Below are 20,337 nucleotides of genomic sequence, written 5' to 3'. Positions count from 1 at the left end.
TCTTCCTAATAGTATTGCTTTGCTACTAGGACTGTGTGAGCCTCTTATTAATAAGGGGAAATGTGCAGAATATTAGATATTTTCTAAATAAAAGTCCCATGAGTGTGTATATTTCAGAAAAGGGTTCTGGTGAAATTAATCCCTGTGGTACTTTACAAGATCACACTATCCTATATGGCTCACAAACTCTTTTTACCTTTAACTATGTATAGCAGGAAGAAGAATTAGGAACTTGGTATCATATTGCCTTGAAGATCATTCACAGTTTGAAAGCCTGCAGTATATGAATTCAAGCCCAGATGTTGATTATAGATCAATGCAGAAAATTATATTACATCCATTACTGCAGCAGAGATCATTGGGAATGGTATATCACACTAAATCTGGGAGTTAGAAAACTTGCATATGATATGTTTTAACTTTGTTTCCTTATCTTTGTGCACACTACATGCTTGTAAAAATTGGCAAAACTCCCGTAAGAGACTGTAAATTAAACCATAAATTGTTGTTGGAAATGCTTAAGCGAATGCATTAGAAGTTCCTTATGTTAGAATTACATTTCCCACTTTTACTGTAAATCTTATCTAGCTGTATGAGTCTGACAAAATATTCAAGGCATAAAATATTTACAGTCATCTCTACAGGTGTCAATCAGCATCCACACTTGCAGTGAACTATAACTGAAGAGTCTGTACTGATTGCACATCCCTGAAATATGAGTATATGTGATCACTTCTTAGTCATGATCGAGACTTACACCCTAGGCAAGAGCCCTGCATGTATCCAAGAGCTGGAGGACATGACTGAGCATTTGCTGACAGTCTGCTGTACACACAGCAAGGTACTCTACAGATGTCTTTAAGAGAAACTGTAAAGCAACAGGTATTCTGTCACAGCCAGAAGTTCCATTCTGGGGTGGTTCTTCTGGGGTAAATTGGGTCCAGGTAGGCAAAAGTCACACAAAGGAAAGTAGCAGCTAAATTGCTATGGGATTCACAGCCCATGAGATATCGGTGGGAAGTCTGATCCTGGAAGAGGAGCTACAGACTTGAGATGTTGACCATGATGGGCAAGGTAGCACAGAGTATCTAAAAAGACTCTTGGTGCTTGTGTTTTATGGTGGCTGGATTCCACCCAGGAGTCCTTTAGCTGCATTGCCACTGAAAGGCACTATTCCTTGAGAAGAGTTGTAAAGGAACTTTTCTCCCGTACTTTTTCATTAACAAGTCTGAGCTTAGAATCAAATGGCTGAATTTTTTAGCAAAAAAATAAATTTAGGTCAAAGCAAGGATGGCTACTCACATGGAAAACTTCAAAAGGGTTGAAGTCTGTCAAACTAGATACACCACAAGGGCAACATGGCGTTATGCATGGGAACCTGGCAAAGTTTGATTATTCAGCTGAGTCTAGAGAAACAAAGATTTTCTCTCCTATTCCACTAAATTTTTTCTTTAATCTGGTATGGATTGAACCCTAGCCAGATGTAGCAAGCCAAGAACTTCACTATTCCCATTTCAGGGTTGTAAAAACACATTCAGAAATCAGAGAGAGAGAGGGGATCACAGGTCTTCCCTTTCTCTGTGGTCAGCAGAGTGTTTATAAATTCTACATGCAGTTTCAGTGTGTATTAATCGCTCTGTTGAGAAGAGATTTAGACATCAGCAAGTTAAGCCAAAATGCTCATGATTTACATGAGTCTATCCTGTTAATACCAGCCATCATCTCTTTCCTAAGCTGCCCAGAGTGGAGTGCTTGAAAAAGGTGCTGGTTTGGCAAAATGGGAACCTTGTAAGTGACAGACATGAAAGCTGACAGTCCATTTGGACCAACTTGCTAGACAGAAAACGACAAATGTCTTTTTTTTTTTTTTCTTCCTTTTAAGAAAGCCTGACTCCACCTAATGGTGGGTCAAAGCCTGGTGCAGAAGGTATAATCCTCTGTGACATGATTTGGAGTTGTTGGAATATGCTTCTTTTTAAAGTTTAGCTTATTGAATTCTTCTGTGATTTCCATGATTGATTTCCCTTTTGTTTCTGGAAGGAACAGGTGGATAATAATCCCTGAAGTGAAAAGAACCCCCATAAAGATGAGGAAGCAGAAGTGCTTGAGTCTTTCCTGCAGGGAAGAGCAAAGTGAGAAAGAGAGCAAGATGAGCATATCTTTTCTTTTGTCACTTTCTTGGCACAGTTTTTGTATCTGGGTCCCAAAGTACTTTGAATTTGATAAGGAGTTCTTTGCATTTTGACCTTTGACAAATATTTCAGTCTGAATAAGTATCTTGGGCAAACCAAGGCCCTCAGTTGCAAAAGTGGACTTCGGAGAGCAGGTGCCAAGACCACTCTAGACTGACATGGCATTGTCATCTCCTGCTGCTCCTCTTCCTGCTCCCATGGCTGACTCGAGCTTGGCACCCATGGGGAGCGTCGCAGGGAAAGTCACTCACCACAATGAATGGGAAGGTTGTTCCGATCACAAAGACGCCCAGCCAGTTGACAGCTGCGCTGATCACAAAGGCAGGTGGTCTGCATGAGAGCTTGAAAATTTCAACCCTAATGGAAACTGTGGCACCAGCTGAAAGGAAAGAAGAATAAGAGTTAGTTCTTGTTGATGTGTTTGATTTGAACATTTGGACTGAGTGTTACTGTTACACAGTCAGCAAATAGATGCTACTATCATAGACTGGCATTCAAAAGACTTGAGTATGTTGCTCTTTTTTACAAAAGAAAATGTTTGTGGCATCTTATAAAATGTTAGACATTAGTTTATTAAAGTGGTAAAATATTCAAATAAATTTGTTGGGGAGATTCAGTAATTAAGTAGTTAACACTTGAGAAAGTCTCACATCTTCTCATGAAAGAAGCTGTGTAAGGATGGAATAACAATTATTATTACTAACAAGAATTCCCAGCACAATACTGCTAGATCACCAATGAATGATCTTCCCAGATTCACTTCCTGGGCATTTCAATAGGTTTGAGTTAGGAAAATAGTTCAACCCTGCCATATGGGAAGGCAAATATTTTAAAAATAAATAGGCTAATTTTTTTTTTTTTTTTTAAAGAGGAGCAAGTAGTATATGCTAGGAAAAGAATTACTCCAAAGTAGGTCTTCTGCACTGCTGTCTGTGTGGGATAAGATGTAGCATTATACAAGACTGAATTTAAAAGAACTCTTGCTTTTCTTTTTCTTTTTTCTTGGTATTTTTTTAAAATCTTTTACCCATCTGCTTTTACTCTATTTTTGCTGTATTTTTCCAGTGAGTACTTTTTGCTGTGTTCCTTTCCTTTTGATAGCAAAACTCAAACCTGATGGCACTGAAGTTTGTGGCCAATGATTGGACCCACAATGTTTACATGACTACAAGATTAGGATAAATTAATTTACTTATGCTAAATGTTATGCAATATTATTCAGTATTTTCCTAGCCATATTAATAAGCTCACATGACTCAATTCCTTTATTTCTTTTGAATGAGTACTTACCTGGCCCAACTCCAAAGACAACTGCAAACAAGATAATCAGACAAAGGCTGCAGTATGGCATCCAGAAATACCAGTCCTGGGAAAAAAAAACCCAAAAAACCCATGACAAACTTCTGGGTGAAATCTGTTAATAACTGTAGGTGAGAAATGCTACTGCTTTTTCAACACTGTCACCTCAAGAAAAAAAAATACAGTGTGTGGGAACTGGCAGAGAAGCGTGAGTGCTTTTTCCTGTGGATGGAGCAGTGAGGTTTTTGTTAGGTGAGCCGAGAAGCACGTTTGCTAGTGTAGAGCAGCTGTCAAGCTTGGAAGCCTTCAGTTAAAGGAAGCCTTAATAGTACTTTTCCACCCTGTTTTCCTTTCTTCTTGACCCCATGGTGCTTCCCCCAACACTTAGAGATATGGGAAGGCCAAATCATATCTTTCTTCGCTTTTGTTAAGTGATAGGTTCAATAGCTGGTACTGAAAAGGAATTTTCCTAGATCTTAGTCAAGAAGATATGAGACTCAGTGCTTTAGGAAAAATGATTTCTCTCTGCTATGTTTGAGATCCTTCATGAATGAAGCAAAACTGGAACTCTGCTGCCACCTTGCTTCAAGGCTAATTTTACATTAGTATCTATAGAGTAGCTTTTGGATGAATACTGGTAACCTACAAGACTTGCTTCAACAGCAATGACACAATGTTATGGAGGTGAACTGGTGTACAGATATGTGCATTCCTGGTATCTTCTGCAGCAAAGCTGAATTTCAAACTAACTGATGCAAGGAGTCTGGGGTTTTGTTATTAATTGTTAAAAACTGCATTAATAGGAAGGGCCATTTTCCTAGGACTGTATTTTGATCTATGCTGGCCAGTGTTTCATCCTTGCAGTCTGATGAAATCAGGAATCAGTGCTAGTCTCCCAGTGTTTTATGTGTTCCTTGCTGAGCCCATGGAACCATGTTGAAAGGAAGGCAGGAATACAAGAGAGCACTTGCTGAGAGAGGGTTTAATCCTATGTATAGACAAGCATGATCTTTAGGATATTCCCCTCTACCAGTCCCAGAGGGTAAGCTGTTAACACAGAAGTTATTTTAGCACTTCTAAACCTCACTTTCATTTCTCAGTAGCATGATCCTGCCTGTGAGCCCAGGTTAGAAATAGAACAGATAATGGAAATAGATCTGCCACGAGAAGAGTTTCCTTACCTGTAGCGAGAGAGTCACGGTGATACCAGCTAGCAGCGAACCCATGATCAAATAGCCTCCTCTTAGAAGCACTTTCCTGCCCAGTCGCTCAATGATGGAGCTCTGAAGGACAAAAATCACACTGGTATCAGTGCTAGAAGAGGAAATTGTGACCTATTCCCATAGTAATAGAATAGTAATAGACTTACACAGACTACAGTAGCTAAGAGTTCAGAGAGTCCAACAGACAGGGTCATATAGGAGATCATTCTTTCATCAAAGCCGGCTGCCTGGAGGACCTCAAAAGTATAAAAATAGATCTGGAAAAAAACCCATAAAACAGTAAGAGAAGAAAATAACTGATTTTTTACCCATGCCTGTGTGTCACTGCCCTAGATAGCAGCTGGTAACCAAGCATGCAGCTCAGCTTTGGAGTCAGATAGAATCCTGCACTCTTTTTGGTAGTATTCACTTTATTGGCAGACAAAACCAATGTAAAATATAATTAATTCATTAGATAAAATATAAAATGCTGGGATAAAAGGACCTCCAGCTGCTGCAGTGTAATTAGGTTTGCAGAGTCCTGATTTAGGTGCTTTGAGAAACAGCCAGGTATTTCATCAGTTCTGGAGCCCATCCAAATGCATCATTGTAGGATATATTTTTCTTTCTTGAGAAAGAAGAGCATGCATTATGGAGTCATGAGGGGGTAAAACAAGCATCTTTTCAGGTATCTCTGCTACTGTTTGGAGATATGCTGAGATGATAAAGATTCCGGTTTAAGCTGTGTTAGACTCAGCTGTGTATTTCCTTTGCAGATGTTGCTGCACCGTGATGTTAGAGGTAGAAGAATCATGCAGGCAATTGCAAAGCTGTGACTTCGAAATGATCCCAGAAAAGTGCTGCTGTGAGAAGGAGGAGGAGAACTGCAGAAGCTGCCAGAACAGTGAGCACGTTTGTTATTAGCTTTAAAGGTAGAGCCAGCATACTGCCATCCCAAAATCTTAAGATGCTAAGAGCCAGGGGGCAAATAGCAGCAGTCACATAAAACTACGTTGCAGATTTTGCCAATATAGGGTGGGCTCATTTGTAAGAGCAGGTTCTGGGGCCTTGTAACGGCTTCCAAAAATGGCTGTTAAATAAGCCTAACTACCAAGGAAGGTAACTCCAGTAAGGACCAAGAGCTGGGCAAAGGAATGTCATATGAAGAGCCCAGCCAAGCTTTGCAGACCACTGCTGCTGCCCTGTGGCAGGGCTGGCAGACAGCAAGTTGTGGCATGAGAAGCCTGATAAAAATGGAGGAAACTCCTGGGAGCCATGATGTCTTCTTTAAGGTTGTCAGTAAGCGTTTTGAAACTTTAAGGGGGAAATACACTCAACTGCATTGATGCCACATAGCTGAACTGTGGCAGTCAGAATAACTATCATGTACAGCTGCCAACGGAAAGCTGGTTCTTTCATTAGCTCCAGGACACTCAAGATCTTGGTGTTTTTCATTGTTGCCTTCTCTTTCATGATGTCATCAATCTCTGCTTGGTGATGGCCTTCACCCCAAAGCTGCCTTATGGCTGTGGAGGAGAAGGAGAGCGAGACCTGCCATGTTAATTCGTCTCTTGTTTGTTGCCTAAGGAGTTTGTTGAGTAGGTGATGCAGGTGCCTAGCAGCACAGCATGCATGGGCTGTGGTGTGAGGCAGAGATATTCTATAGTGTGTTCAAGAGTCCTGCTCCCCTCCTGCACAGAGGGACCTGTTCTGACAGAGGGGCTTAGTGAGGTTCACAGTAACTCCCTCCCTGCCCGTGGGACCACTTTTCTCCCTTCCTCCTTTTCTCAGGGTACGACCAGGGTACACAGCCAACAATCAGAGCTGAGGGGTGCCCTGTGGAGCCCTGCGGAGCCCTGCAGTGCAAACAGCCATTTAATATTTATCATTCATCATTTATGATTTATTATCAGACTGACTGCACAGGTGGTGTCAGCTGAATGCAAACAGTTTTGTAATACAGAACTGTAGAGAGAAGTAGTTTCATGTTCTATGTGGAGACTACAACAAAAATATACTTAGTAGGTACTCACAGAGTCATCTTAGAAATGAGCAAGGAGAAACTTTGTGCTGTTTATTTTTTTCCATATGGGGAGAGCAAACATCACAAAACAACTGAATGTCAAGTGAGGAACAGGAACCTGGAGGCCTTGGTTACCTTTTTTGTAGCCTTCCTGGTCTCCTTTATGCATGAGGAGATATGGTGGGGACTCAGGGAAGAAGGGCAGAGTGACCAGTTGGACCAGTGCTGGAAGTCCACAGGAGGCCATCAGCATGGGCCAGAGGGACTGGCTGCCCAGAAGCTCCCTGGTGGGGATAAAATGTGTGTGTAGAATAAAAGTTTATTGCATTGGTTTTGAGGAGAGAAAGGAATGGATGGAAAAGCAGAGGAAGAAGCAAAAGGTAGAAGGGATACAGAGGTGAATTGGATGAGAAATCAATTGTATTATACCTTTGTCCTGAAATTTGCCCGACGGCTTTTCCCAGTGACCAAAAGAAAGAGCAGGTAGAGTTTGCAAATCCACGTAGCTTCCTGGGGGAAATTTCCCCAACGTATTGATGATGTAGAGGAACACAAAGACCTTGAGGTGAGGATAGAATTATGGGAGAGAAGAAAGAAGACATTCATAACCATTGGAAATAAAACTGCATGTAAATAATTAACCATTACAGAATATAGCTGCCTCATGCGCCAAATTGTTGCTCATATCTCAGCCCATGTATGAGATTTTTCAGTACTAGATTTTCTAACCCTTTGTACAAAAGTGTTCAGTTCCTGTCTACTTTGCACAGTGCAGTTTCCTGATCTTGAGAAATGGACAGTTTTCTCTTTGAGGTGCAGGTGTAGCCTCATCATAGTATCTCTTGTGAGCTTTAGCATATTTTTAAAGGACGGAGAGTATGCAAGTGCTGAATAACTACACACTCTAGAAATATTTAGTTGGCTTCCAGTTAACTTACATAATTTCAACCTTTTCTGACATGATGCTATAGAATAGCTGTATGGTTGGTCCATAGCATATTAAATATACAGTGCTGTATTCAATGTTGATTTGTACATGATTTGAGGGGAGACATAGGTATTTATTTTCTACTGTCCAGCAATAATTTTGATTACTTCAGGCAGAGTTGATGTTTCCAGCTATTAGTGAAGTACTTAATAACTCAGACATGCTGAAAACTAGTCTGGGAACAAGAGCTTTTCCCAGGTATGGTGGTCACAGACCCTTTTATCTGTTTTGAAAGCAACAGATTCTTCTGGCTTTATGTGATGGCAAAGCAAAGGAGATATGCAATCTCTTTAACAAAAATTAGGTCTTTGCATGAGGCATGATACAGGTTCTAGATCATAGCAGGGTGAGTGTGTGGGTAGTTCTCAAAATACAACTGTTGTTCTTCAATAGCACTGTATGTCAAAGCAGCAATATACAAAATCTGGTTATTTGAAAAATAGACATTAATATCTAATGAAGTAAGTTAAAATAGGCATCCCTGTGAATATCCAGACTGAATGGAAAAGCAACTTTTTGTGTAGGAGACAAATACAAGGCATACTGATACCAGCACAGGATGTTTTCACTGTATGTATGTGGTCACTCTGTCAGGAGTGATTTTGCTAGATTGTGTCCAGCTCTTTGTACTAAACTCAAGGACTTACTGCTTTGAAACAGGTTAAATACCTTGTAGAACATATGGAAATATGTTCAGAGTTAAAATTAAATAGCCATGGCCTTGAACAGCCTTATGAGAATACTACCTTTAAACCATATACCATATAATTTCCAGTACTGTTAACCAAAATTAAGATAATATTACACATATTTTTCCATCAGAAAAACAACCTTGTTTCATATTGTATGAGAACATTCCTGACAGCTCTGAATATTTATGCACTTGGGAAAGCTGAATTTCATTTGGTATCAGTGAAATTAGCAGTAATTATGCTCTTTATTGCTGGGTGTTATAGATCTTCTGACAAGGGATCCCTGACTTTAATATTTTATTTTCTTAGTGGAAGGTTATTATTTACTTTGAATAAAAATGTAAAATTTTGGGAGAGTCTGCTGACCTGTGGGAGAAATCACTTACCTGCACTTATTCCACACATGAAACGTCCAATTAGAATCATCTCAAAGGACCGGGCTATTTTACTGCAGCCCATGATCGATGCTGCCACTATCATGAGCAGATTGTTGCACAGAAGACATTTCTTTCTGTAAATGCAGAAAAATAAAAAGAATTTTTGTAAATCAGAAGGGAAATGGCATTAAGCTCCTGACATGTCGGATGTCTTGGCTGAAATTGTCTGGCTAGTTTTATGAAATTATATATATCATCTGGTGCAGGACAAAATAAGCCCTTCCACACTGTTGGCCCTTCTACACTGTGGCCTTGGCACACAGCTAGACCTGGGAGTTTGGGAACACTTCTGGGTTTTGTAGTGGAGAAAAGTCTTAAAGCTTTTCTGCACTTGAAAAACCATCAAGAAACACATTGATGTAGCACTTAAGAGCATCTCAATGCTGCTATATTTTGAGTAGCACCTCCAAGAAACCCATTCTGTCTTCATCCGAGGGGCTGCCTTTCCTCCTTGCTGAGACTGAGTCAAGGAGGACACCTGAGTAACTGCGTCTGGTGTGACAGGCTGGCAGCAGAGTTGATTGGCCTGTGCCACAGTACAAAAGGAAGAAGCAGCAAATTCTGTTGACACCACTGCTAAGCTGGCTGTATTACAGCCATGACTATGCCTAGAAGTCTGTCTCATATTTAAAACCTCAACTGTCATTTCCTTAAGGTAAGATTCAACTGACAAATTGTCTTTAAACATACATACTTGCCATACTTGACTGTCAGGTATCTACTTCCTGCAGAACCCAAGACACCTCCTATACCGAAGATGGACACGGTGATAGACCATAGGAACAAGAGGTTATCCTGATGGATGGGGTAGCCATATCGCTCCAGCCAAGTTTCATTAATGAAAGCCTTAACATGCTGAGACAGAAAAAAGAACTTTCATTAACAATAACTGTCATTCCAGTGCATGTTTTTTATTATATATAGAACATAATTTTGTTGCTTCAGCTAAAGTAACTATTTCATATAGACTCTAAAAGTCCACATTATCTAATAGACAATGTAATAGAGTATGGTGTGTTCGTTTTGCCATTAAAAGGAGTTCATTCTTTGGGTTTTTGTCCTTGAAATCTGAGGAACTGAGGCACAGACTTGTAGTGAAGAATAGTGTTAAATGAGACCACTGAAGTAAGCACATGTACTGTAGGTTTATAGGGCAGACAAACGCCACCCCAGTCAGCGTGCATCTTCTGAGATGCAGTTGTTCTATAAATGACAACTTGCAGGTCTCTCTTTTTTCTTCTGTTTTGAACACTTTGACATATTCTGCTTTACATGATAGCATAGTCATGGGAAAGAATCGTGAGAGGAGAATACTGGGATTATATCCTTGCTCACTGCCAGAAAGGATCATCCTCCAGCAGGAATGTAGACTTAGCACTGCTGTTAACCAGTGTGCCATGTGCGTCTTTGCCTACCTGAGACATGTAGGTGATGGTAGAAATTTGAAAGCCAATTTGGAATGTTCCACCTATCCCCAGGACAGGGATCATTTGAAAGAGCCCCCGGTACTGTACCTGCAGAGGTAGAATAAAACCTTCTTAAGTTTGTAGCCACCTCAGGCTGTTCTTGGAACGCATCTTTCATGCTCCAGAAACATCTTATTTGTTCAAGGGATTTGCAGATAGGCATGTTCCCTCTGCTTGCCCTGGTGTGAAGTGTACATCCTCCTGTGATTTCCCTCCATCCAACTCAAGAACATGCAGCCTTTATCTATGGAAAACAATACATTTCCCTCTCTTCCTTGATAATTAGTCAACAGAGTAGCAAGATGAAGATCATTCCATACGTCAGGGCTAATACATGCAAGAGTGGTTTTGAGGAGGGAGGTCTTGCTTTCCTCTCTGCTATCTGGAGAGTGGCCAGCCTATCTGCAGCTCAGACCTGTGCCCAAAGTAGTGACGAGGCTCTCTGTACCCAGACCTTTCCTATCTTATCAGAGAGAGTAGCTGCTGTGCTAGTTGCTCTTCAGGCCGTTGAATAGTAGGCACTGATCCCTAAACTCAAGTTTTGTGGCAAAGGCTCCTGAAATTGCCCACAGCAGCTAAAAATTAAAAAAAAAGAAATCTGAAATGGGCAAAAAAAGAGCCTGCTGTTGCTTGTAGCATGTTTTTCCACTTAGGTTTCTGTCAGTGTGGCAGCCCTTGGAAATCCATGGGGTTTTTACCTAGATGGAGAGGAGGGAACAGCAAGGAAAAGTCTTGGGACTTCTACACTGGTTCTGCTCAAGCTGTGCTGTAGGAGGAAAGTGTCTTTTCTAGCTCTTATTACCACCATCAGTTCTAAAGTCTTGCCCCTCCTGCCTGTCTTAAGCCACATGGTCATCTTAATCTCTTGGGAGCTTTGAGAACAGGTATCCCACTTTGATGTTTTTCTAGTCGGTTACAGATCTGAAAATACACAACCAGCATGGCACTTATTTAGGTTTACGCTACAGCAGCCTTTACAGCAGAACATAGTGAATACGCTGTGAATGAATGAATGAATGAATGAATGAATGAATGAATGAATGAAAAATTGCTGGCCTTTCAGAGGTGCCCTGCCATATTCCTCTTTCCTGGATGAGAGGTTGGGTGCCCAGCAGGAGCTGGGAGCTCTTTCTCAAAGAGACATTGTCCTAACTGGAGGTGCCTCACTGATGCCTGAGGGTTCAAGACTCAGCCATAGCCAGGATATAAAGGCACAAACATCGTTGTCAAGATGCCACAGCTGCCAACATCCAGTTCTGTTCCCTGCCTTTCAAAACCTCTGCCTGCCATCTCTTGCACTAAATAATTAGTGATACATTTAACAAAACTATTTTTTCAGCAGGTAAGGAAAGCAAATTATGGTTAAGGGTAGGCAAAAATTTTCGAGTAAATGAAAACATTTAAGAAATATTAACGTATTGATAAAAATATGACAAAGATGGATAGCAGAGCGTATGAAGTGCAAACATCTGCAATATCTCAAAACGGTGGGCAGAACCACTTCTGAGATGCTGTTAGTGAATGGAATCCTTGTTGTTTTTACTGAGGTACTGATTTTGTTTTCTTTGAAACACTAGCAGTGTACAAAAATGTCACAGATGTAAATACCCCACCAACTACTTACCAGGTCCGATAGGAAGCCGGTCATCTCTGGCTAGGGGCTGGTTGTCCAGTGAGTGATGTGTCTTTGTCATCACAGGCTTCTGTGTCTGTCTCCTGCCTGCTGGTATGGCAGTGGGCATTTGGCTTCAGGGACCAGAGTTAAATTTTTACTATTGCGTCTTCATTCACTTATATTTACTTCAACTGGCCAAAGTTAACACTGCCAGATTAAATATTTCAGGAAATAATTGCATCTAGTCCAGTCTGCAGGGGGAAAGTTTCAAACCAGAGGAAGTTTGCACCTGGGGGCTAGCGAAGGCTTTGGAAATGGAAAGGAGAACAGTTCAGGCAAAAAATCTAAACAGTTTTCCAGGAACAGTAAAATGCTCTACTTCTGTGATACGGACTGAGGAGTATCTCTGCTGTAATCTGCACAAAGCATAAAGCAGTTGGTATGATGTTTAAATACTGTTATTTATTAATAAGTAAAGTATGTGGTCTTCTGTTTCAGATTCATATATAGTAAATATTGTTTATTAGATGAAAAATAGGCAAATTCTGAAGCACACAGCCCTTCCTTGGGCTTGAAGTAGAAGTAGCAAATTTCAAAGCCTAATTCTGCTATACTAGCTTTATGTATCAGTCAGACTGTACTGAGGAGAGGTATTTCTTGTCTGGTGTTTATGGGGATGTTTGCTGACCAGAAGTGGCGAAAAGGCACTCCGAGAAATTAGGCCATGGCAGAGGCTTTTGGAATAGAGCATCTGGTCCTGAAGGCTCCGCTTGAAACAGCCAGTAACTGTAAGACCCACTTACTCATGAAAGTAACCAAAGTAAGTAAATATTCGTGAATGAGTTAGGATGGGACAACTGGGATCTCCTAGGTTTCAGCTTTGAGCATCACAGACACGGAACAACTCCAAAATCAGTTGCAGCCATTGAAAAGTCACCTTGGTTTCTAGAGGGTCCTCTCTTGTGAGGCGAAGCCCAAACTGTACCTCTACATGGCTTCTGCTAGAGGCAGCACTTGGAAGAAAGAGGTTTGCCTGGGGGTCTCATGTCATTCCTGCTTCCAAAGTCTTTCGCTTGCTCTTACTCATGACAGGGGACTTCCCCCCACCCCCAAGCCTTGGGGTGGGGGCAAATGGGGCAATGGGGTTGTACTGGAGCCCTCAGAAAATGCCCAAGCTTACCCTTGGGACTGGAATGTTCAGTTCATAAAGCACAGCATGCAATTATTTACAGAGGGGTTTACTGCAAATACTGTGAGTCTAAAGAAATGAGAAAAAAATGCATGTTAATAATAAAACCATGGTTACTTGTGTAATTCCAACTATTGCCTATATAACCACATAGCAAATGATGTTTATTCTGGCTTGCAATAGCCTTTAGAATGATTTGGCATTTTTGTTATTGTCTTCTTTTGAACACCAACAACTGTAACATAATGATTGTATAAAAATGCAAGTTGCATAGCTATTGACTATTTATTGTTTTAAAATTTTAATGTTTCCTTTTAATTACATATTTTTTCTCAAATTGTATCAAAGTGTAGGGGGGGTTATGTCATAAGGATTCCTATACTCCTTGAAAATAATTACTGAGCATCTCAAAGAGCAGTAAATTCCATCAGCTCACAGTAAAATATCTCTATACTTTGGGGGATTTCTGGTGATTCTGAGCTACACATGACTATATAGCATTGTACTGTTTCACCTTATCAGCAATTTTAGGATGATTTTATCATAGGAGTTTACCTCTTGTTTTTTGTCCAGTCAATGGCATTGACCCTTTCTGTTAAAAAATTCACGTATATTCTAGAAAAGAATCTTTACACTATGAAAGTTGTGCATGGTTTCATATTTAAGGAATTATTGCAGAGTTAAGGAGATCTTTTAATTTGTTCTACACAGAGCTGTAAGAAATGCTTGCTGTGAAATGGACAAACACATGAAACTCACTTTCACAAGGTGTGTCATAAATTTGTCTAAAGAGCTCAAAGCTGGGCTTGGTTCTAAGCCACCTTGATCTGCACTATATTGCATATGGTGGATGACTGAAGCCACCTGTCGTTTAGTTTCACACTGAGAGGAACTCAGTGGTTTCTTCTAGGTTTGATTTGAGACTTTGGGTTTGCTATAATCCAAACCTCAAAATTAAATTCTGAATAGCAAAATCACAGAGACTGGAACTAAAGAAGACATTTAGGGACAAAACATTTCCTAAGTGAAATCTTTAATTTTGGCATAGCACTTTTTTATGGTATGATGACTGACTTATTATTAACTGCTCTCAGGTTTTTACGGTGATATGAGAGTGACTTTCATTCATGAAGATTCCACTTGTGTGTATGAAGGAATATTCATATCTTTTCCAATAATGGAAAACAGATAATTTGCCTTTACTTTGTTTTGCAGTCTGCAAGCATCGAAGTCCTTTATGACCTTACTTAATATACAGTCCTTCTGCTGACCAGCTAGAAGCTTGTGCAGGTGATATGTTTATACAGTCCTTCTGCTGACCAGCTAGAAGCTAGTGCAGGTGATATGTTTCTCAAGAAAAGTATTATTTCCTGTAAAGGAATGAGGTCTCTTCCTAAAATGTAAAGCATCAAATTCTTCAGTTATTTCCATAACCAAGTTCCCCTTTTTCTCTGGAAGGAAGAGGTAGATGAAGATGCCTGAGCTGATAAAGATCCCAGTAAATATAAGGAAGCAGAAAGAGATGAGTTTTTTTCTGGAAATAAACCAGAGAAAGATTTTTTTTTTTTCTTCTTCTCCTTTGACAGCACTTTGAACATGATGACAAAATGATGACAATGATGGCAAAGTTTCACTTTGTAGCTGTCTAAATCCAGTTTGTTTTGTCGCTGTGACATGAAACGTGCCAGTCTTTAGGTGTGAAACTGCAATGGGAATAAAATAGTTAAAAATTTCTTCTTACCTGAAGGGAGAGAGTAACTGTGAGGACAGACAGTGCCAAGGCCATGAAAGCATAGCCCTTGCACAGCAGTGTCTTCCTGCCAGACTGCTCAAGCGGTAAAGGTCTGGAAGGGGAGGAAAAACACTCACTTCACTGTAAGCACAGCTAAAGCCCGAGTAACACACTGATACAGTTCACCCTACACACAGCGGAGTGGGAAGGAACACACAGAGACCAACCCTTAGTGATACAGACGGAATAAGGCAGCCTTCAAACCCAGCTCTGCGCAGTACTTCAGAAGTGCAGAAACAGACCTAGAAAACACAATGGAAGAAAAAAACTTGCATTGAGATCAAGGGATTGCATGTGCGCTATCATCTCTAATGTCAGGACTGGTAGGCAAGCAAATTCCACCAGTGAGCTGTCCTTTTTGCTGATTGTTGGGAAAATACTTCTTTTCAATAATGGGTTAGAAATAGAAAGTGTATTTTTAAAAGCTTTTCATATGCTTTTAACAGAAAGAAACTGCTATCATTTTAGTTTCAGTCCTGGTCATCATCTGATGCACGTCAGCTGTGGTCCAGAAAAAAAAGAGATACACTTATCATCATCATTTATTGTCAGACCTACAGAAGTGAATATACAGGTGTTAATGATGGGCAAATTTCCTGAGGAAGATGAGGGAATTCACATGAAGCTTTTTTCCTTTCTCTTTTCACTATTGCTACAGTTATTCTAGTCCCAGTATGTCCAGACAGGCCCAAGAAAAAAGCCAAAAACGGGATGAGAAGGCTTTAGCAGGTAGTAGCTTGAAGAGGCTGTGCTCTGCCTTCTAGCCAGTTTTATTAGCTCTCCTGCCAACAAGAACAGCAACAGCTACCGAAGCCATAACATTTACAGAACTTAACCTCCTTTGAACAGATGCAAGCATAACCCTGACACACTAATGGTGGTGCTGCTGCTTGTGTTCAATTCTGCTGGATGCCAGCTGCAGCCTCATAACAGTGATTTTGGCCCTGATGCATGGGCCTGTGCTGAAATAAGTGAGGCTGCGTGGCACCTAAATTTCCAACTTCTTCTTGAAGGTGTCAGTCACAGCAATGACACTGAAGCAGAAGTACAAAGATGAGAAATATAAGAGAAAAAAGCCTAGCTTACTTGTTTTATCTTTCCTTTTGAGTAGGAGACAGGGAAGGTGAGTAGTCAAAATTAGTTGAGATGTTGCTTGCAGAAGCATGAGAAAGAGAGGCCTTGGCATGGGGTTAAAACAACATGCAAACATTAATATTGGCAGATTAATCATATACTGTCTGGTTTAGCAGTAACTGCAAGAGATGCAGCAATAGTAAGCCACTGGGAGAACAGGCCTCCTGAGGTTTGGCACATTGGATTGTGCAGCCTAGGAGTATGAATGCTGGAGACGGAAAGGTTCCTTAAGCCATGAAGTGGTGAAGGTGCCCAGCCAGACTAGCCCTGAAGGACTGACTTGCAGGAGACACTGGAGCTATATCAGAGTCAGCATGGCTGGACTTGGTAAGAGAGGGGCAGAGGGATCCAAGGCTCATGCTTTTAAACCTGACATGGTGTTCTGTGACAGGGATGAGTAGTCCCTCTGCAATATTCCAGCTGTGCTTCTGCTGAGACCGGTTCCTGCAAAAGGACCAGCAAAGACAAAGTGACACTGACCAAGATTACAACAGAAAATTGTCTCTTCTGTATGTGCAGAAAGGTTGGGACTCCTGAGAAAAAAAATACAAAAAAGAGAAAGAGGAGAATGAAATCAGAGAGAAGGCACTGACAAATGAAAGTGGAAGTTACCACAGCTGAATACATTATTGATCTGGTACAGTGCCCGTAGTGCATACTGATCCTGACACATATTTTTCCATATGTCTATTTAGTTAGCTACTCCAAGGCTTTAATGTCTGTTCAGCGCAGTTCAGAAGTACTACCACTTGCGATTGCACCACATTGTGAAATCTGTGCAAGCTGGGAAGAGAACAGCATGGAAGCAGATAAATGTTATATTTGTGTTCCATTTGGTCTCATGCTGTTCTTATTTTCAAACAGGTGACTCGGGCATTAGAAATTCCCCTTTACAACATTGTTAGGGAAGCTGCAAGCTGTATAGAAGTACTGCCACAGAGCGGGTGGGGAAGAGGGCATGGTAGCAAAAAGAAGCATAAGATTTTATCCTGGATGCACGCAGCACCTTGTTAGTCTTTTTGGAATCAATGAAGTATGGGGGCATATTAACATATACAAGCCAGTCTGCCCCCAGCATTATTGCAGAATAAATGTCCGTAATTCAAAACTTCTCTTCTTAAATAACATGGTGTATTTATATAGCACCGCCAGCCCAGTGAAGGTCTCTCTTTTTCTGTTAGGTAGATAGATAGTGAATGACAGTTTTCCAAATAAAGAGTGGTAGATGGATGGACAGAAACATCCAAAGCCAAATCAGCAGCTAGTTGATGGCCTGGAGTAAATCTCATGACTACTTGACTCCCACGCAGACACAACTTCTTTTATAGTGTCTGCAAGCTTAAACTGCAGCATTTTCTTATGGAGAATAGTGTGTGGAGAGGGGAAGATACCCAACTGCATTAATGCCAGAGAATTACAGAGTTATGATCACAGTAATCAAAATGCAGAGCTGCTGGTGCAGAGTTTGGTCTTCCATCACTTCCAGCACTCTCGAGATTCTGATGTTTTCCATCACTGCCTTTTAGATTTGCAGATTGTTCACTTTCTCCTGGTGCTGTCCCTCATGCACAGTTTCTTCATAGCTGTGCAGAACAAAGAGGAAAGCTTGATACAACTGTACTATTCGTGCATCATAACATTTGTATGTGTAGATTTACTTAGCTATTCCCCTAAGGTTTCAGACATCATGATATTAACAAGCACAAGCATGGTATGAGAACACCAGCGACATATGTTTATATCCTGTGTTCACAAATAAGATCCTATCTCACAGTTGTTAGTACCTAAACCTTAATTAACACTAAAGACTTCTCAAGACATCAGTATAGTCTCTCATCTCTCTCTTTCCCTGTCTGATCGCATGGCTCTTGCTACAGCATCTTGTAAGTGCCTGCCCTGAACCTGAACAGAGAAACTGTGGTCACAATCACTGGCAGCTCTTTGTGCTGATAACACAGTATATTGATTCATTAAAGGGCTTTGTGTTTGTATGCATGTGTAGTTTCACGTAAAATTACAGACACACTGTATCCAGACAGATATGTTGGAAAGAATTTGTAGTAAATTGATGAGGAAATTTATGCAGTTTTCTGACAAGATGAGATAGGTCCTAGTAGGCTGCTATCTGCTGTTTCAGTTAGGTGTTTATGGTGCCCAAATTACCTCATTTAAAATTACCTTACATGATATCTTTTGAAAATTTTGACTGCCCATGTTAATATCTGTTAAGTAGAAAGACTAATGTGTTTGTTATCTGGGCATGCCCACTCCAAGGCATCTATAGTCTAGGCTCTTACTCTTTCCTTCTGCAGAGAAGTCAACGGAAACAATTTGCAACTTTTTTTGGGAAACACCCTTTAGATTTTGACCCCACTACCAATGACTCCTGAAGATGCTGTATCTGCTTAAACTTTTCTTACCATGGCTGAGTAGTTGTTCACAGAGATTTGAAAGCCAGTTCTGAGGGATCCACCAACTCACAACACAAAGAGAATTACAAACAACCACTGGTACTGAGCCTGCAAGGAATAATTAATACAAGCTCATCACAAAAGAAATTGGTGATATCATAGTCCCTGCATTTCTAGGATATTATCTGGTTTGGTGATGCTTAAATAATCTTAGCAGAACATGCAAAGAATCAATGCAAATAAAAGATCAGCCAGAAAAAGGTTCTGGATTATCAGTTTTGTTACTCTTCTTCTCATTAATTAATTAACCAATCCACAAAAACTTTATTTTCAAATGCACAATTTCATATCACTATCAGACTACTAGCTAGGAAAGCTTAATAGTATCACAGTTGTGCATGGGAAGGTATGGGAGCAGGAAAAAACAGTATGGAAATGCGTCATCATTTAACTACTAGAGGACTTTAAAACTTTTTTAAAAGAACTTAGTTTCTCTACTCAGCCGGAACTTTTTTTAAAATTTTAAATCATGTTTTAAAAGTTAGCTCTAATTTTTACAGTAACAAAATTAGAAGGATTATCCACTGTCCACCCTATTATTTTGAAAATAGTTTGGTACATGTGAATTGAATTTTCTTTAGGAATGGTAATTGCAACAGATGACCTCTTAGTTCTTCTGAAAGCTTACTATTACCAGCTGATACTGCCAGCTGTAGTACTCACCACTTCTGAAAGAGCTTTTCCATTTTATATCAAAAGGGTGGCTGATCCCAGGCAGACAGAACTCTCTTAGATTGAGGAAGTGTTTTCTGTCATGCCTTTTCTGCACGTTCTGCTTAAGTAATCATCTGACACTGAGACCAAGGTTAATGTTTCCTTTGGTTGATTTCTGTTGACTGATGTTTTTTGCAGCAATTGGACAGCGCTTAGAACTGATGGATTAAATATTTCAATGACTCAACAGGAGTGGTCCCTCTGAATGGGAACGTTCTGTAGCAAGAGTGCTCCCTATTTTAATACAGGGAGTGAAAACAGATCGAATATAAAATCTAACCCAGGTTTCAGTTGCTGGAGCACACACTGGTGCTTTAATATCATAGCGTCTTCTGAGGCTATTTCTTTAAAAGTACCAAGCACATTATTTGAAATATCTAAATAGAAAATTCCCTAAAACTCACCACAGATTTAGTGCTTCAGCACAATGGTAATCAATGTGAATGGTTGAACTGCAGAAAGATAGGACTTAGGGTCCTACTGAACGGAGGCATGGTATGCCATTTGTAACTGTGACAGAAAATGGAAAAATCATTGATCGTTCTATACAAAGGTAGAAGAGTTGGGGGGGGAAGTGATGAAATGCTGCAATGGCCAGCAGGATTAACAGCCCTTGAACAGCAGCAGTACATGGGTGCTGTGGAGCACAGCAGTAGTAAAGTGTAGTATTGTGTGCTGATGTGTGCTAGTAAAGTGCAATGTGTCCTAGGCCAGTACACAGCTACCAGACATTTGCTATCACAGCTTCTGCTTTTTTTTTTTTTCTTTTGAGCAGTTAATTATTTATAAAATGATCTGAATTTTCAAAGTGTCTACTCTCTCAGTACTCTCTCAAAGTGTCTTACTCCCTGTCTCACTCCAGGGCTGTGGTTCTCTAGCTCTCAGCACTGCCTGTGTGTTTGTTAACCCTTGTGCCATCCATGAGGTACCAAGAATAAGGCTGAGAGTGTTGCTTACACTACAAAAACTTGCTCCAGATTTTGCTGCAACTCATACGCATGGTGGGTGCAGTCACTTTGCTCCAGGGGATGCAGGTGACAGTTCTGTACCAATTGCCCAGGGATCAGGGCTGATCCCTGACAATCATTATAGAGATGGTCAGGACATAGTTACTTGATGTCAA

General features: G+C 40.5%; 1 protein-coding gene across 1 annotated transcript; it reads right to left on the bottom strand.

Annotated features, from left to right (window-relative positions):
* Positions 1 to 1,769: 1,769 nt before the first annotated feature.
* Positions 1,770 to 19,250, bottom strand: LOC104632512 (solute carrier family 2, facilitated glucose transporter member 11). Its single transcript, XM_010298394.2, has 15 exons — positions 19,164 to 19,250; positions 18,450 to 18,548; positions 14,845 to 15,137; positions 11,924 to 13,172; positions 10,249 to 10,347; positions 9,528 to 9,688; positions 8,783 to 8,907; positions 7,146 to 7,275; positions 6,852 to 7,000; positions 6,032 to 6,219; positions 4,861 to 4,971; positions 4,673 to 4,774; positions 3,483 to 3,558; positions 2,444 to 2,571; positions 1,770 to 2,115 (listed from the first exon to the last, which is right to left on the bottom strand). Exons 4-15 carry the CDS (start codon positions 11,945 to 11,947, stop codon positions 1,909 to 1,911), a joined length of 1,500 nt encoding a protein of 499 aa, XP_010296696.1. The 5' UTR covers positions 11,948 to 13,172; positions 14,845 to 15,137; positions 18,450 to 18,548; positions 19,164 to 19,250; the 3' UTR covers positions 1,770 to 1,908.
* Between the last annotated feature and the right edge of the window lie 1,087 nt (positions 19,251 to 20,337).

The sequence above is a fragment of the Balearica regulorum genome, chromosome 17 (assembly GCF_011004875.1).
Source record: "Balearica regulorum gibbericeps isolate bBalReg1 chromosome 17, bBalReg1.pri, whole genome shotgun sequence".
Classification (NCBI taxonomy): Eukaryota; Metazoa; Chordata; class Aves; order Gruiformes; family Gruidae; genus Balearica; species Balearica regulorum.
The sequence above is the reverse complement of the archived record's forward strand: the minus strand, read 5'-3'. Positions and strand labels throughout refer to the sequence as shown.

Coding starts and splice junctions, on each gene's coding strand:
- LOC104632512 (XM_010298394.2), bottom strand. CDS start 11,947: ATGACCGGCTTCCTATCGGACCTG. Junction 9,689..10,248: donor CCATCACCTACATGTCTCAG/GTAGGCAAAGAC, acceptor TTTCTGTCTCAG/CATGTTAAGGCTTTCATTAA. Junction 2,572..3,482: donor TGTCTTTGGAGTTGGGCCAG/GTAAGTACTCAT, acceptor CTTTCCTTTCAG/CTGGTGCCACAGTTTCCATT.